At 42.2% G+C, this 18,393-nt stretch overlaps 1 protein-coding gene across 2 annotated transcripts; it reads right to left on the bottom strand.

Moving 5' to 3' along the window:
- Positions 1–6,578: 6,578 nt before the first annotated feature.
- has3 (hyaluronan synthase 3) lies at positions 6,579–17,984 on the bottom strand. Of its 2 annotated transcripts, XM_037452557.2 has the most exons (5): positions 17,059–17,984; positions 10,802–10,895; positions 10,118–10,668; positions 9,659–9,760; positions 6,579–9,479 (listed from the first exon to the last, which is right to left on the bottom strand). In XM_037452557.2, exons 2-5 carry the CDS (start codon positions 10,893–10,895, stop codon positions 8,550–8,552), a joined length of 1,677 nt encoding a protein of 558 aa, XP_037308454.1. In that variant the 5' UTR covers positions 17,059–17,984; the 3' UTR covers positions 6,579–8,549. The 2 variants fall into 2 exon arrangements, with proteins under 2 accessions (XP_037308454.1, XP_037308453.1); XM_037452556.2 differs by lacking the exon at positions 17,059–17,984 and having other exon boundaries at positions 10,802–11,217.
- Between the last annotated feature and the right edge of the window lie 409 nt (positions 17,985–18,393).

The raw sequence follows: 18,393 nt of genomic DNA on the forward strand, positions 1-18,393 counted from the left end.
ACTAAGTTACCTAAATCCACCAGGTGTACTCATTACAGCAGCACCATGCACCTTCAAAGGGTTTAATGAAATACAACTGGCGTTTCTCATCCCTTATGTTAATGGAATTTGTAAAACAACTAGCCGCTGGATTGAATAACAATGATGTCCATAAAGACTGTTCCTGGCATCTAAATAAGGCACCGAAATCAGAGTTGCTCTTCGGTCCGGAAGATAGCGGCGGTTAAGACACCGGTACCACAGAGGACATCCTGTAAATCTTCTTAGCTCACTGCGTAGAGAAGTGGGCTCGTTGGCTACAGGATGTTTTGACCCACAGGTTTGAATCCCGATCATTCCGATATTTTCTTGACTACATGTTTTCATACGTGGTTGTGATGTAGTTCTCACTTATACAATCGTGAACGCTGCAATGGATTTGTGATTCGTCACAGGCCGGCTCATAGCCTGTGGCAAGAATGAGGGGACACAAACACCAAGTATAGGCCAATCAAAAAAAGAGTTTATTATAAATCAAAAACTAGTAACTTTAAACAAAGAAAAGGAATGAGGTGTGCAAATGTCATAGTGTAAGGTGTATGTAAGGTGCATGGTTGAGTGAATCTGTGTGTAAACATGACTGAGTGTGAACAACGTAAAACCTTCAAAAGGCACAAACAAACAGGATCATACCTGGAGGAGCAGAGAGGGAGAGAGAAGTGGTTAGAGGCCTTCTTATACGTGGAGCCCAGGTGGCTCCAATCACTAAAGACCCTCCTCTGCCTGCAGGAGGAACCGCCCCTGCAAGGCAGAGGAGGAGCCGTGACACTTTGTAGATTTTCAGGAATATGTTTGTGAATGTGCTGCTGTTAGCTGGCAGGTTGTTTGGCTTCATACACGTACAGCTTTAAGAAACGTTGACAAACACACTCTTCTAATCATTATGTTACACTGGGTATCTAAGTTAGTTAATGCAACTTTTGATATAGGAACACCAACTCCAAATATTTTACTAGAATAAGCAATTATGGAGATATAAACATAATCGAAGCACTTACAGCATTTTCATTAGGGATTTCACTCTTTGTGAGGCTTCGTTTTTGCCGCGTTCAACAATAACCTACGTGTCTGCGCCATAGACTGTACTGTTTCAATCAGGTGAGACTCGTTCTGCAAATAGACCCCTTTATTACGTATGAAACAGAATTATAGTTTTTGGCGATTTGGACTCCATCCTCGAACAGGATAATCGGGGGAGGCGATACAGTACGGCTCCTCCAGAATTCCCCCCCTAGAGTCCAGACACTGGTGGTGGTGGTGGTGGTCGTGACGCCAGGAAGTTATAGTGGCCGATGCTGCCTGTTGTTAGACCGGAGGTGCCTGGGGTGGAGGAGGGTTGCGTCTGGTCCGACCTGAAATGACAGCTGACAGGACCCGCTAAGATCACTCCTTAAAAAGTTTGACAGCAATGCTATGATTGGTCACCCGACCCAACATGTTTGTTACTGGTGGAAACCACCCTCCCCCGCCCCCTTCGCTGTTTGCAAACAGCTAAGGCGCCAGCCACACCTATTGACCCACCGTGAAAGGGGAGTCTTCCTTCCAGATCGCCTTAAGCTTTACTTACGCTGGAGGACCACAACAACAATCTGTGACGCTATTAGCTGCCCAATCACGCTAGGAAATAAATTAATTATTTTTATAAATATAAAACGTCACTAAAGACCTTTTCACAATCATTTTTAATGTTAAAAATATTTGTCGGCTGTTCAACACCCACAGCACTGTCGTTCCTTCAAAAGTCATGAAAACAATGAACTCACTCAACGCCAAGTGCACGGCTCCATACACATGCAAACCTCAATGTTACGTCCACAATATAGAACAATAACCAACAACCAAATTTCTCTGAGTCAAAGTGCCATTCAGGACAAGTTTTATTTACAGACAATTTATAAGTGTGGCGGAGGTAGAGACAGGATAGTTGTGCCAAATAAACAAAAGTAACAAACCAAAACTAGGCCTAACTAACTCTCTTTAGAAAACAAAACAAACAAAAGGCTGGCTGGGATCTCAAAAAACCACCGTTCACAAAACGTACAGGGACTGGCACCAACCACTAAACCTAGTGTGTCTAGACATGACAAAAAGACCCTACGTGCAAAAGTGTACAGGGTACCCCAGACTTACCTATTGCCTTCTACCTCCTTGCCACACAAACAACTTGATGACTCTGGAAAAGGTGTCTCCCCTTCAGACATCAATCCTCAATGATACAGCCCCCACACCAAGAGCCCAGAGTGCTTCTCTTTTGTAGGCAGCCCACAACAGCGATTGGCTGGATGGAACAATTGTGAGCCACTCAGCAGCTGGCAACTCCGCACAGGTGGACTCCAGTCACCTCAACTAACGCCGGATCCTGGAGGCACCTGCAAGACATGGTGGAGGGAAGAACACCGCACAAGGAAGCTCTGCAGGCCTGTCTGGCCCTGCTGGCACGCAACGGCAACTTGTATCTCCCCTCTAAACGAGACAGCAGCACTTAACCAAAGAACATACACTCCGTTAACAGTTAACAATGACAATTTACGTGGTGAGTAAAGTTTGATAATATGGAGGACAAAAAATGACTTAAGTATAAATACATTCAGGATTAAATAAATCTAAGATAAATGTAAATAAATCAATGTGAAGATAAATAAATAAATGCTGAAATAAATATAGAAATTAATGTAAATGTAAATGAATGTAACCATAAATAAATAAAAGGTGGGGGGGGGGGACGTTGGGACGTATGCACTCCAGTGGCTGACCGTTTACTCTGCGATCTCCTTAAACAGTCTCTGCTCTGCTCACTGAAGCAAAACAATACGTGGACTGCCAACACTTCCCGTCAGACCAGGATTATTTATTTATATCCGTTAATGAACTTTTCTCCTGTTGTTACCCTGGTAACCGCTGTCATTACAGACGGTTCCGTCAATTCATGAAAATCTACGTACTTCCGGTTTAGCGGCTACGCTTCATATTTTCATTTGATTTCAGCTGAGTTTTCATCCGTTTTGTCAGTCTCCATCATTCTTGTTTAGCGCGTTCGTTCTCCCGCTCATCAATCAATCAGTGCAGTAACGTTTCCTGGGCGAGATTTTTTTTTCTTTGCATTTTTTTACTTGGTAACGGATATGATTTAAAATGTAGCGAAGTACAATACTTACAAAAAATACTTGAATAAAAGTAAAATTACAGATTAAAAAAGATACTTTAAAAAGTAGAAGCACAAAAAAACTACTCAATTACAGTAACGCGAGTAAATGTAATTAGTTACTTTCCACCTCTGATCAAATGATATGGAGTGATGAATGAAGCAAGGAGAAGGGACGGTTTCTCGCCACCAGTAGTTTTTTTTTTATTTGCCAAGGTTGACTTCAGTCAAGATGCATCGTCTGTGTGCTGCAGAGTGAGATCACAAAGAAATAGCAATTAGTGGCAGGTAATTGACAATGGTCAATCCACACAAGTTGGGCAAGACAAATTAACAAAGAGATAAATTCACTAATCCCAATTTAACCGACGTAAGAACATGGATCAAACAATCTTCCCACATGGCTCATGGCACATGTCTGACAACAAACAAAGCAATCAATTAACAATACATCTGTTAACAGCCTGCCAGTAAATCATAAAGACAATTAAATTCATAAACTGACTCACGTTAATTCACGTAGACGCACACAGTACACATCAGAGTGCTGGGAGAGAGTGCAAAGAACGAGGCAAAGGGTTCACAATCAATTTATAGGCCACAGGTGAGGCGGGCGTCGTCAGGTGGCGAATATCTCTAAAAGAGCGAAATGGAGTAGAATGGAAACGGAATAGGAGGAGTCTTTTCACTATATATTAATTCATCGGCTCTCTGAGATTGTAATCCATCTCTTTCTGTTGTCATAGCTGTTTATATTCATCCAGAATCCAATGAAGTTATAAAACCAGTGATATTTACAACAAGGTTCTAAAATCAAAGTAACTAACTGAAAATGACTCAGCTCTGTAGAAATGTTGACCATTAGAACTTAAACTTTTGGCTGAACAGACCCTTTATCCTGAGCCCTTTTAACTGCAGGTCCACATGGAGGTTGGACTTGACTGGACCGTGTGGTCATCGTCAGCCTGGAGTTCGGGTCCCTGAAGTTCAGCTGCAATGCTGAAGGCCCCCTGTCCAATGTGTTGGATGTCTTTGTACAAACTCAGACATTCTCCAGTAAATGCTTTTGTCACCATGCAGCTGCATGATGCAGGGGAAGTTAAATAAATTCTTTATTAAGAATAGATCTTAAATCAGTGTTGAATTGCATTCTTATTTCCCAAACTCATTTCTGTTTGCTAATACTAATGACAGCACTGCACACACACACACACACACACACACACACACACACACACACACACACACACACACACACGTATATGTATATATACATATACATACATGATGTATATATATATATATATACATACACACGTATATCACACGCATGTATACACACGCATATACATACGCGTGTATACATGCGCGTATGTATACATGTGTATCCATGTGTATACATGTGTATGCACATACACGCATATACATACACATGTACACATACACGGGTACACATAGGCGTATACACATACGCCCGTATGTATACGCGTGTATACGTACAGTGCATACGGAAAGCATTCACAGCGCTTCACTTTTTCCACATTTTGTTATGTTACAGCCTTATTCCCAAATGGATTAAATTCATTGTAACATGATTGTAAAATGTGGAAAAAGTGAAGAGCTGTGAATACTTTCCAGATGCACTGTATATGTCTAGTTAATTGAATAGTGTCTCGTGGTAAACTATACTGTCTCAAACTTTGGCAACACTTTACAGTGTATAAAAATGACCATACACTAAATCTCTCAATCACCAAATGAAACCATGGACAACTGGTGACTTAAACTGAAAAATTGACCACAATGTACATGTCAATGTCAATGTCAATAAGTCACACGTTTGATACTGCACCAAAGAACAAACACCCCCTCCAAATAAAGCAATAACCTGGTGTCAAATATTCGAAAATGCTACTCTTGTCAAAACAACCTGCTTGTTGATATTTTATATATATAGATATCGATATAACAGCACGCATAAAGTTGGAGAGTATGCAAACTGTACAGTTTGGTGGTTGGGAGGTGACACACTTTCTTTCACACACAATGCAAGGTATTGGTGAATTTTGAGGTGTTTACGAGGCATTCTGGCCTCAGTAACACACCTAATGTAATACACTTATTTTTCTGCTCAGTATAGGATTTGAAAAGGTAAGTCCCTGAAGAGATATTACTTTATGGCCATTGGGAGATTACAGCAACCAACTCTTTGAAACATGCCTAACATATTTATTTGACAAAATCCTAACCTATGCATTATGGTGTGCCCCTGCTACAACTTTAAAAAGTTAATATTTATTGTTTAACAACATTAGAAGAGATGATTTAAGTGTTTTGAAACAGGGTTCTATGAGGTACTTAGTCACAGAACAAATCTCATTCCCAAAAAGTTGATACAAATAGTGAATAAAAAAGGAAGGCAATAATTTACAAATCTCATAAACCTATATTTTATTCACAACAAAATATAGGTAACATATCAAATGTTGAAAGTCAGAAATTTTGAAATGTAATTCCAAATATCGGCTGATATTTGGATTTCATGAGAGCTACACACTCCAAAAAACTTCAGGGACAAGTAGCAATAAGAGGCCGAAAAAGTTAAATGTACATATAAGGAACAGCTGAAGGACCAATTTGCAACTTATTAGGTCAATTGGCAACATGCTTGGCTATAAAAAGAGCAAGAGTCAAGATGGACAGAGGATCACCAATTCTCACAATAATAATATAATATCACCAAAGATTCAGAGAATCCATCCAGGAATGCTACTGTAATGGAAATCACAACATGGGCTCAGGAATACTTCCAGAAAACATACTGCACCAATTACAACATCATGGATGTGTAGAAGAAGGATCCGGGTTCTGAAGTGGCCAGTCTGCAGTCCAGATCTGTCACCCATAGAAACATTTGGTGCATTATAAAGGGGAAGATGTGACAAAGAAGACCGAAGACAGTTGAGCAACTAGAAGCCTGTATTAGACAAGAATGGGACAACATTCCTTTTCGTAAACTTGAGTAACTTGTCTCCTCAGTCCCCAGACGTGTGCAGACTGTTATAAAAAGAGGGGATGCCACACAGTGGTAAATATGGCCTTGTCCCAACTTTTTAGAGATGTGTTAATGCCATGAAATTTAAAATCTGTCACGGTTTGGGTCCTCTTCCGGTCTTATTTTGTAGTTTTCTTGTCTCTCGTGTCTCTGGGTGAGCTTCACGTCCTGTCCTGTGATTGCCTGATTGCTTCCACTTGTGTCCAATCACCTGCACCTCCCTTCTGTATTTAAGCCCCGTGTGCCTGTTGTCCCTTGTCGCGTCATTGTCTTTGTCAGTCGTCGGAGCACGCCTCTGGTCCTGTTGTGTTTAATAAAGAACACATTCTGTACGAATCCTGCGCCTGGGTCCTATTTCCTGTTCCGCCTGCAACAGGGAACCCCAGCCTGACAGAAGGCTGAGACTGGGGTACTGGGGCCGGTTCGGGGGGAGACGGGGGTCCTGGGGCGATGGTGTCGTACGTGGCCTGGATGTGGGCGGCCAGCACCTGCTCCCAACGTGCGCTGAGGACTTCCCAAAATGGATCTTTAACGTCGAACCCTGCTGAGTCCTTCGGTGGTCGCGTCATTCTGTCAGGCTGGGGTTCGCTGGTGCAGGCGGAACAGGAAGTAGGACCCAGGCGCAGGATTCGTACGGAATGTGTTCTTTATTAAACACAACAGGAACAGAGGCGTGCTCCGACGACTGACAAAGACAATGACGCACACGGGGCTAAAATACACAAGGGAGGTGCAGGTGATTGGACACAAGTGGAAGCAATCAGGCAATCACAGGACAGGACGTGAAGCTCACCCAGAGACACGAGAGACAAGAAAACTACAAAATAAGACAGGAAGAGGACCCAAACGGTGACAAAATCAACTTATTCTTCCCTTAAAATGATTTATTTTCTCAGTTTAAACATTTGATATGTCATCTATATGTTGTATTCTGAATAAAATATATAGAAATTTGAATCTTCGACATCATTGCATTCTGTTTTTATTCACAATTTGGAACTTTTTTGGAATCAGGTTTGTAAATGTATGAGGTCAACATTCTTTGGATGACTGTTGGCTCGCCCCTAGTTTAGAGAAATGACCAAGAATATTGAAGTAAGAGCAAAGTAATATCCTGCTGTGGACAGGGGCAGCAGCAAAACGCTTTAACCACCTAAAGTTAAGGCCCACCGTAAAAAAATGAATCTCTGTTTAAGTGTATTCTACAGATCGCCTTATTGATTGCTGGCGTGACGACTACTATTTAACTGAAGGGTAACACACTAACAATGGATTAACTCATATAACCCGACTTAAAAACACCTTTTTTATACACAATCTGTACAAATGTACGCTGTAGGTCACTAAGAACTCAACGTGCACAACAGTGTTTGTGTCATTAAACTTATGTTCTTTTTCTCTTAATCCTGGGTACTCTCTAGCTTCGTATTTTTATAAAGAGTGGCGATGAATGGAGTATTACCTTCAAGATTAAACATTTTTAACTTTCTCCTATGTAGTTTGTGCCATCTAGAGCAAATTGGCATGTATCATGTATTGTACATCTTTTACATTGTTTATTCTGTACACATGACATCCATTGCAGTCTGTCCATCCCGGGAGAGGGATCCCTCCTCTGACGTTCTCCCTAAGGTTTCTTCCCTTTTTTCTCCATCGAAGGGTTTTTCATTTTTTGGGGAGTTTTTCCTGTGCCGATGTGAGGGTTTCGGGACAGGATGTTGCATGTGTACAGACTGTAAAGCCCTCTGAGGCTAATTTGTAATTTGCGATTTTGGGCTATGCAAAAAATAAAAAGAATTTAATTTAATCATGCCCAGTCAGTTCCCTTAATTGGCTCTGGCATTGCACCACATTCAACACACACTTCTGTCTTATGTCTAAATGCAACCACTGTGCCCTCATCTTTTCTGATTTAGAAGTGCTTGGACTAGAGAATTACCTTGCTATCTATAGTTAATTTTACATGTTTAGTTCTGTCACATTTGACCCCATTTCATCTCTATTAAAATGATGGACACAAAAATCATTGTAATCATTGTAAATCATTGTAATATCATTGGATCAGTTGGTTTGGTTTGGTTTTTTAGTGTTAAGCACCGTTGTGCACATTGTGCTCTCTGGATCCTCTCATCACTGAGTCTCCCCCAAGAGGAATGGATTCCTGTCCCAGATTTCAGATTCAAACCTTTTCAACATCAATGATGATTTGTTTGTGTTTGTGATTCCCAGTTCATCAGTTTAGCACTTCAGAGGTCCAGAGTCATTGCTGGAGTCCCACTGCACCCAGTGTGAATGTCCTTCCTGGAGGCAGGTTTATGCTTCTGCATATGGCAGTTGAAATTGCTCTTCCCGCTTGTTACAACGTTTGGCTACGATTGCCAGGTAAAGAACCAGCAGAATGAGCCAGTAGCAGGCATAGAGTATTGCCCCTGCTATCAACAAGGCTTTCTCTCTCTCACTAAATGGCTCCTGTGTTTCACAGTAGATTGTATACACCACCCCCCCAAACAGGACCATAGCCCACACTGTGACAGGCACAGCGCCAATGAAATTTACCACAATCTTCCTGCGGCCTGAAGTTCCCCATCCAGCCTTGTTGATGGTGAGCAGGGCAAATATTTTAGCAGGGAGCAGGCTGGACATGTAAAGCAGAGAGTATAGGGACATGAAGATCATCACCAGGCTGCCACGCAGGAAACAGGCGTAGGTGGCCTTCACCATCCCGACCAGTTGGACTGTTAATAAGAAAAGCAGGATGTTCCAAAGCCTTCCACGGTAGAAGAGATGGATGACGGTGGCAACCAAGAAGAAAGGGAAGAAACCTGTGACCACAGACTCATAGGTCATCCAGAGGCTGTGCTTGTGGAACCACAGGGCGTTATACAGCCACTCGCGGAAATAAGACTTGCTCCATCGAGTCTGCTGGTTGAGCCACCGCAGATACTGGGTCGGTGTCTCAGTCTGGCAATGTGATCGTGCAGTGAATTTAGTCTTGTAGCCAAAGCTCAGCACCCGATTGGTGAGGTGGCGGTCATCACCAAAGCTACACTTAGAGCCTAGGAACGTCTGGTGATACCAGGGCTCCAGGAAGCGCTGGAGCAAAGAGTTCCTGTACATCCCCAGAGGGCCGCTGATACACTGGACGCACCCAAAGTAGGACTGGCAGGCCCGCTCGATGTTGAAGGCCATCCAGTAGCGTACGCTACTTAGGAAGGAGATCCAGGAGTCGTACTTGTTAAGAATCTGGAGGACAGAAAATGCAGAGAATGTAGATCAACAAAGGACGAAAAGAAAAATGTAGTATCATAACAGTGATGAAGTGAGCTTGCAAACACCTCCCTTGGCAGCCAAAGATATTTTAAGTTAACTTTCAAATAAAACATTCATATTGGTATGGTCTTCATCGTTGCATTGTATTTTACCTGCACGTCTCCACCAACCCCTCCCACCATAGGATCTTCCTCAAGGATCTTCAGCATTTCTATGGTGCATGCTGGGTCTAGAACTGTGTCCGAGTCACACACCTGAAAAAGGACACAACAAACACATGTTTTCAATAATCAGAGAGTCACAGACTCAGAGATATACATTCATTGGACAAGCTAAGGCTGCAGGTGTTGCATAACACTGAGGGAAATTCATTAGAGAAATGAGAAGGTGCTGACAGATCCCAGCAGGTTCATTCTAACTACACTGACCGTGGTCAGCTGTTGAAATGACCGTTGACCCACAGCAAGGGCAAAATAGTGCATGGACAGATCCCCAAATGACTTGCAATGTGGAGCAGATGAGTATAAATTGTCCTCTTTTCAGCTCTAAACTTAAAATAAATTGGGATATGGTACCAATCAAACATGCATACTATTTTCAGTGTACCTTACCTGCAAATAATCCACACTGTCCCCAAGTGCTTTAAAGGCAGTGTACATCACCTCTCTTTTCCCTCCCCACTCCTGCATGATACAGGAGTAGCGGCAGCCTCTGACCAGCCGAGCCACTCGTGCTGCCTCCTCCATGTGCACTGTGCTCCTCACTCCACCTCCTACTCCTCCACCTCCACTCCCGTCACTGTGGTAGTTTCCCTTCCACACCATCCTGCCAGCCTGGTCAGCCCCACCCATAACCTCTAGGAAAATGTCATTCATGTAGCTGTCCTCTGGCCGGTTCCCATCCACAACCAACACCACCTTCAGACCAGGGAAGGAGATTCGGCGGACGCTACGAAGGCATTTCCTCAGGTAGTCTGGGTCCTCCTGGTAAGCAGCAATGCAGAGAGCCACAGATCTTCGGAGGTGCTGTGGCAGGGAGGGGCTCCTCATCCGCCGATGCTCCAGGAAGGCAAAGAGGCTCTGAAGGAGGAGATGGAGGGAAAGGAAGGCCCCATAGAGGCCAAAGGAGAGATGGTGCTGCTCAGTGTGGATGAACTGATAGCCTTTATAAGGAAAAAACCCATTGAAGACAAAACACAAAAAAACATCACTTGTTATAATCATCATCATCATGGCCATCGCTTGTTTTGATTATCGTGTACATGCTTCTCTATGTGTATAATATTAACAGTTAACCTGTGACATAGGCAAGCAGGATGGTAAAGAGAACCACTGCAGCAAAAAGGGTGGTGACCACAATGTTCAGCGCATTCCTGCAGCGAGAGGGCATCTGGAGGTGGAGAATGTGGGGCATGAGTAGGAGAACAGAAATGAGACGGAGGCAAAAGGTTCATCATATAGAAAGGATGATATAGTAAAGTGAATGAGAAAGCATTGTACGTGGGAAAAGAGAAAAGATTAAACTGCAAGTGAGTAAACTGCCTTTGAATAGACTTTCACAGAAAGAAATAGATACATTTACAGTAGTTGCAACAAAATGTGCTACTTACATACGCATGTGTGGACACATGCTTGAGGAACCTGAGCAGTTTATTCAATACGTGAAAGTGTACAAGTCAGGTGAGACCATCTAAATTGTCCTGTTCCTTCTGTGAAACAGTTTTTTTGACCAGCTAAAAGGTACCGGCATCAGCCATTGACATCATGGTCACATGATGCCAGAAGCAAAAGAGAATTGTCCAGTGTAGCAGTTGATTAGAGCTACCATTAGTAAAAGGAACCACTACTAAGCCGTTAGCACAACTACTACTTAACTCCTCCCGATTCTTGGACTGCTAATTAACACACTACTTATATCAACTATTGTTGTATTACAACAGTAGTTGAGCTGAAGGCTTTAACTGGAGACGGTTTTTGGTATAGAGCTCTACTGAATCAGGTATATAGGCATAACTATTTACTTTTCCATCCGTCTGCTACAATGTGTGTGGTCTAAAATGGGTATTGGTAACTAATTAATAATATGGGAATAAAAACAAAAGGCAGAAGAAGTAGGTGTAATAGTCCCTAGCGGAAATAATCGCTCATCGAGTTATTTGTAGATGGCTTATCAGTTCTTTTAAAACGGCTCTCAAACCATACCTGATATTAGCATGTGTAAACAGAGTAACAGCACAATGCAATTGATCTCTTTCACTTCAACATAACCACATAACAGTCTATTGAACAGAACACTTACTTTACCCACACAAGTAAGGTATCTATTCTATTATCATTAGCTACAGTTGAACTTTCAAATATTACAGATATTTAGCAAGCTATGTTAGAAGATTGATACTGAAAAAGTAATGCCCTATTATATATTTTCCTATTGGAATAACTCTTGATAAAGACGTTCAATTATCAATCATGACATGTAACAGACTTTGGGTTTTTCAGTTCAGCTCTATTTGCTGTAAAACACAACAATTAATCTCACTATGCAATGACAACTTTGATCCACATAAACCTGAAATGTCCAGTGTTGGGGTACTATTACTTATTATTGTTGCTAACATGTTACCCAAACTAGGCCTGCATTTCTTCATACACTGTAACAGGCCTACATCCCCCAAACAGAACTTCAGTTTACTTATTCTCTTTTGTTATGTCTATAACACGCTAGTATTGGAGAATCACGACCAATGCAGTACATAATTACATCTCCTCCCAAGCCTCTAGCTCAGACCATTTCCCTAACTTCACACCACGTTCCCCTCTGGCACTCCTTTCTTCCCGGGTTGATAAAGGCTAGGCTGGGTTGGGCCAGTGCTTGGAACAGTTCTCCCTTTTCATTCATGAAATTACCTTCTGGCCCCTCTCAACATCCACCCCAAACCCACCTGGCCAGGCCAAGGCAAGAATGACAGATATTTATATCTCAGTCAGCTCTCTAGGACACAATGGCACAGACAGATTTATCCATCTCTCTCTGAGTGGGTGTATATATTTACATCCTGGCGTCCTAGAGAGACACTCTATCTGATGTCTAAGTTCTGACAGAAGGGGAGTTTTGGAAATAAAGGTTTTGGAAAACATACAAAAGATTTTCATCATCATCATTTAGAGGTTCTTTCCACTGACAGTACCATTCCTCTAAAATCTCCATTCTCTCCTTTTCGGTTCTCTTTGTCTCTTTCTTATTCTGGCACTCTTGACTGTTTGGGTTTGTAAAAATGTTCCCACCCAATTACATATAATGTAATGGGGTTACAAGGTTACAGGGTTCATTTATTGTTATTGTACAAAAGGGTTTGGCAATTTATTGCAGCTATTTTTAGCTCCAAAAGGGAAAAAAGGATGAATTTAAGGACAGAAGCGGCAGGAGGGAGGTGTTTTCTGTATTTCTTTTCAGATGGGAGTGGCTGAGGTAGATATTGTCATTTAATATTCCTTCAACACCCACTTCTAAACCTTAGTTTTTGGACCTCTGCATTCCTGAAATGCTTCATTATGGGTATGACTGAAGAACCAGTTTCTTAAAGCACTTTATTACAATAGGTGGGAGTGCTATGGACACTGCACGATTTTTAGGTACAAAAATAAAATGATTTCACCCAAATTACAATTTCAGATTGTTTTAATTTTCACATCTTTTGACATATTGTTTTTCTTGGTCAATTAAACAGGTAGACGTCAAATCAGTTAAAATCTGTAATCCTTTTTACTTAAACTGTGTCCTTGTTAGTCTGGATGAAGACTCTGTGAGAAAGGGGTAGATAGAGGGACACTAGGTCAAATATTGCATTTACTAGTAATTATTCAATTTGTACATGGATCCTGCTTCTGCTAAAGAGGGTGGATTACACCAACAGGCTGAGGCAGTCTTAACGTCCCGGGGCTACAGGCCAGTTGAAAAGCAGAGAGGTTCAAGGGCCTTAGTTACCAAAGGGCCATGTTGGAAGGTGGGGGAGCTGCGATTAGCCCGCTGGCTATGTGGTGGAGGAGGGCGGGGCAGGTACAATTAACCATACGTATCGTGATTGCTGCTACTTGTTTTTTTGGGATGAATACATTCATCCATCAATCTTCAAACTACTCAGGGTCGCAGAGAGGGTGGAGTCTATCCCAGCCAACTTAGGGCGAGAGACAGGGTACACCCTGGATTGGTCGCCAGCCAATTGCAGGCAACACAGAGACAAACAACCATTCACACTCACACTGGCAATTTAGAGTTGCCAATCAATCTAGTCCCTAGAGCATGTCTTTGGACTGTGGGAGGAAGCTGGAGAACCCGGACAGAACCCACACAGACACATGGAGAACATGCAGACTCCACACAGGCCACTGGGTGGAGTTGAACCCAGGACCTTCTTGCTGTGAGGCGACAGTGCACCACACCACCGTGCCACCCTCCAAGTCACCAGTTCACAAATAATCCTGGGTGCAGATAATTCCAAATGTCAGAATTAAGAACATTAGGTGGAGGTAAAAAGGCTTCTCAAAAGATGATCAACATTTCAAACAAAAAATCATATTCAATTTAATGGTGACACTCCAGAGGGGAGGTTGGGGTATTACTAAGTAATGATTTTGGCTTTGGGTGAAAATAACAATTATTGGAAATAAGATGTCCCCGAAATATCCAGAACTAAGAGTATTTGTCCCGGGTCCAAAATTTACTAAACCAGAGCTGTGATTAGTTATAGTCTAATAAAAAATCAACAGGTCACTGTTGTCTGTAGCCTACATACATTATGATGTATTTTGGTGTACAAAAGTATTATATTCAATGGCTTATTGTAGAAAGACTACACATAGCGGCCACACAATCATGCTGTTGGGGTTGAATGACAACAGGTACAGAGGAAAGTGCATCGCTTACATGAGACTTTCCTACCAGTACTTAAATATCTAAAACATTACTGCAGCATTATATACCATTGAAGCATTGCTGCCTTATGACAGCCAAACAAAGGCTCATCATCTCAACACTTCTACGATTTGGTGATCACAGTGATCAAGGTTTTTGGACATTACTCAATAATTCGTATGCATAGTTATGAGAATTTCCCTTAGAAGTCTAATTTCCGAAAATGATGACGATAAACTTCTTTTGCTTTATTGTTACTTGGAAATAATACGTTTTTTGGTGAACTATGCATTATTTTAAGTATTTTCTTAAATTTATATTTTCTCAAGAGTTAAAAATGATCTGTCTCGGCTGAACGTTCACCAGCTACTAAATTAACTTAAAAACATCATTCAAAGTGATGCAAAAAAACTTGGTCATGTGTTTGTTACTTCTAGACTTCTAAACTAGATTACTACTATTCTTTATTATCAGGCTGCTCTACAGTTGATTCATAATGCTGCAGCGTGTTATAACATGAACTCTGCATTGGCTTCTTGTTAAATCAAGAATAGAATTTAAGGTACTTTTCCTCACCTACAAATTCACTTCCTGGTCAAGGACGGTCTTATCTTAAGGAGCTTATAATACCATATTGCCCTACTAGAGAGCAGCGCTTCATAAATGCTGGATTACTCACTGAGTTCTCTATGAGTTCATGTGCCATTAATGCACATCACCATATCAGCTTCTACCATGAGTATTTGTGCTTTCTTGCCTCACAGGTTTCATAGATTGAGGTTAATCTGGTCCCTTGGTATGCCTCCAGACATGCCCCTCCTGACTGCTGCTATCCTCATTGTTATTAGTCACATTACTAGAACTGTCATCATAAACCAACAACACTGAATTTGCTTATGTCCTTATGAAAGTCTTTGGGCTTTCCCTCCCCACAGATTTCTGTTGATGGTGGTTCTATCTGATGGGGGTTACATCTGATGGAGGTTACATCTGATGGTGGTTACATCGGATGGCGCTTATATTTGATGGGGGTTACATCTGATGCCATAATTTTTACCATTTGGTTCTAAACTTTTATTCTCTAAAACCTTCAGCAATGCTGTCTACCATCTTTAATTCAATTCCTCCTGAATCCTGTCATTGGGTTGCCAAACCAAGGAGCATCTGCGCTTTGTCGTTTACGGCATAGTTCTAGTCTGGCATAGTCTGCCATTTAAAATTGTTTGTGCAATCTCATGTCATGCGAGGAAACATTCAGTCTGCTACATTTTAACTAGTCCACCTTCTATTATCAACCAACCATGACGGTACCAAAATAAATGACCAGGCACAACTTTTGCTGATGAAGATGGTAGCCTGATCTCATCTTATCTTATCTTATTTACTTGAGAAAAAGTAATTATCCATAATTCTTAAATATCCCATGACATGTTATACACTTATTTTGGAACCCTTTAAAGAGCTATGGATGTACCAGGAGGGTGGGAAAGGAGGTGCATGGCTCCAAGAAACATAATTTATTAATAGATTTCAGGCAGGAGACCAGATATGGGACCCAATATGCCAGTGTTGATGTTTTTGCCCGTAACATGCATACCTTTGTAACTGCACTTTTGTACTTCCTTCCTAACCTGAACAACAGTCTTTTTTTATAAGCCATCAGTTGTTTCGTGTCCTAAAACTGCATTTTATTTAGAAAAGACTGGGCAAAAATTGTGGCTGGTTCTGAAAGAAATGCATGGAAGGGAGAAATACCTTTAAGTAAGAAATCATACAAACCATTGTATGAGGACACGCTGCACCTGGTAACAGTAAACATACAAATAATCATACTTGTTATTCTTCTGGATGTAATGAAATCTGTGACTTGTTATTCTTCTAGATGTAATTAAATCTGTGGCAAAATAAATTAGAATGTAACAAAGTGATAAAGAATCTGCCTTTTTGACAGGAGCATAGTGTCTATCTAATTAATTCACCTCAGGCCTAATAGGTAGCGTGTAAGAAAAAGCCAGCAGGTCCGGCATGGCAGTGATGCCACGGAAAATCAAACAGGCCAGCGTTTTCTTTGGAGAAGGCAGAAGTTTCTGTCCACTGTTTCCTAAGGGTCACCGTCTGGGAGAAAGTAGCGCATGTACATGCAAGAAGGCAGCACAAACACACACAGACACACAGTTATGCTTCAGCTATCACTCAGTCATTTTACAACTTCCCCGAGCAGTTGAAGCAAAAATTAGCAGCAGCTAATGGATTTTGTCATGTCAAACTGATTGGCTGACTAACTCACTCACACATAGCAGAAACAATATTTTCTCTACTGCAAACAGACTCACCACACATATCAGAACACACTCAAGTCTTTGTGTTGCATTTTATGAACTTCACTTAATCATTTATATGTTTCTAAAACTTCCATTTAGTTTATTGAACATGTTTGATCATCTCACCCCAGTACTTCATTCATTCTTTTCTAAGACCTTAACAACTATTGCCGCGTGATTTAAACCTTTTCCCTATCAAATCCTATCAAATTTGAATCCTAAACCCAAATGTAATTGCATAGGGAAGGATGTGTCTTATCCTTCTGTTTTCCTAATCAGCAATTTAGTCTCTTAGTGCAAAACATATTTTAAAATATTACCTTTCCGATCCAGTGGATCTTCTGAATCTTTGTCTCCCACCAAGGACTCCCCCAGATCTCCGTCCGTTGAGCCGGGATGTCCAGCCTCTGCTCTCCTCAGCACAGCACTCTCCTTGTTCTGTACCCCTCCTTCTACTAGCTCACACTATATCTTTATTCTAGCCTGCTCGCTTAATTCAGGAGATCCCACATCCAAAAATACAGCAAGCAGCTGAAACCACCCTCCAACACTTCTTTGAGCAAGCCTCCCCCCTGCCAGCACCTCCCCCTCCTCTTCTTCCTCCCCCACCGCCTCCCTCTATCTCCCAGGACTGTCCCAGGGCATGAAGCCCCCCAGCTGAGATGTGATCAGAGGTGCTCAGCAAGCAGCTGATGCTGGTGTAGTCTTACGGCTGTAGCACACAGGATGGGGGTTTGTAGTCCGGGCTCTGCCTCTGCTGTTCTGCATCCTTGCGAACTGATTTGCACCATCAGCATGGGGCCAAAGCAAGGATGAAGGTGAAGATTGCGGGCCAAGGGGGGAGTCTTCAGCTTGGCTTCGTCCTGAAGTCGGATTTTGTCTTCGTGCCCTGCAAAAAATAATTTGCAGACTTCCTCACCTCCCCCCTCTTCTTCCTCTGTCGGTGCTGCAGTATTAACTCTTCTCTGCATCCCGTTTCCAAAAGAGCGCAAATGATCTTTCCTCCTCTTGTCCGCTGTCCCCGTACTGTCCCGACACTGCTGAGCTTCTCCTCTACATCTACCCTCTCCGTCTCCTATAACCCCCCTTTCCCTGCCTCACCCCTCCCTTCCTTGGACACCCCCAGCTAGCTCCCTATCCCTCTGCAATGCAGCCAGCAGTCTCCGACAAGCCTGGGGACTGTTTGACCGGGGCCCCCTCTCTTCTCCACCTCTCCGCCTGACTCAAAGCATCCTTTATGGTCTTATTTATTTACCCTCCCTCCCTCTCCTCTCCAGCTCTGAAGCCGAGGTGCTGACGCCCTGCATGTTCCATGGCAGGGCTGGCAGCCTCACACACACTGCACTAGGCAACTGAGAATCGTTACATCAAACAGCATTTCATTTATGTTAGTTCGTAGAATGCATACACAGGCTAAATTGTTTCACACTATCACTTTAAAAATGGAGCATACCTTACAATACATTCTCCTTTCTGGCTCCCTGACTGTATACCTGACTGTAACAGTACCTACTGTTTAGTCCTTATGTTTTATCAGTCAAAATGGGCCTTTGCTTCAGCACTGCCTGAAAAGGAATTGAATTATGCTTCTGCTGAGATAAACCTTCCTTTTTCTTTACAATGAGGTTTACTACAGGGCATGACATCTTTTGGGA

Source organism: Pungitius pungitius, chromosome 6, assembly GCF_949316345.1.
Source record: "Pungitius pungitius chromosome 6, fPunPun2.1, whole genome shotgun sequence".
Taxonomy (NCBI): Eukaryota; Metazoa; Chordata; class Actinopteri; order Perciformes; family Gasterosteidae; genus Pungitius; species Pungitius pungitius.

What these genes read in the sequence shown, in the direction of transcription:
- has3 (XM_037452556.2), bottom strand. Translation starts at nt 10,919, where the DNA reads ATGCCCCACATTCTCCACCTCCAGATGCCCTCTCGCTGCAGGAATGCG. An exon ending in ACAGTGTGGATTATTTGCAG is followed by an intron (nt 9,761 to 10,117) that starts GTAAGGTACACT and finishes GTCCTTTTTCAG; the next exon opens with GTGTGTGACTCGGACACAGT. An exon ending in GGGTTGGTGGAGACGTGCAG is followed by an intron (nt 9,480 to 9,658) that starts GTAAAATACAAT and finishes TCTGTCCTCCAG; the next exon opens with ATTCTTAACAAGTACGACTC.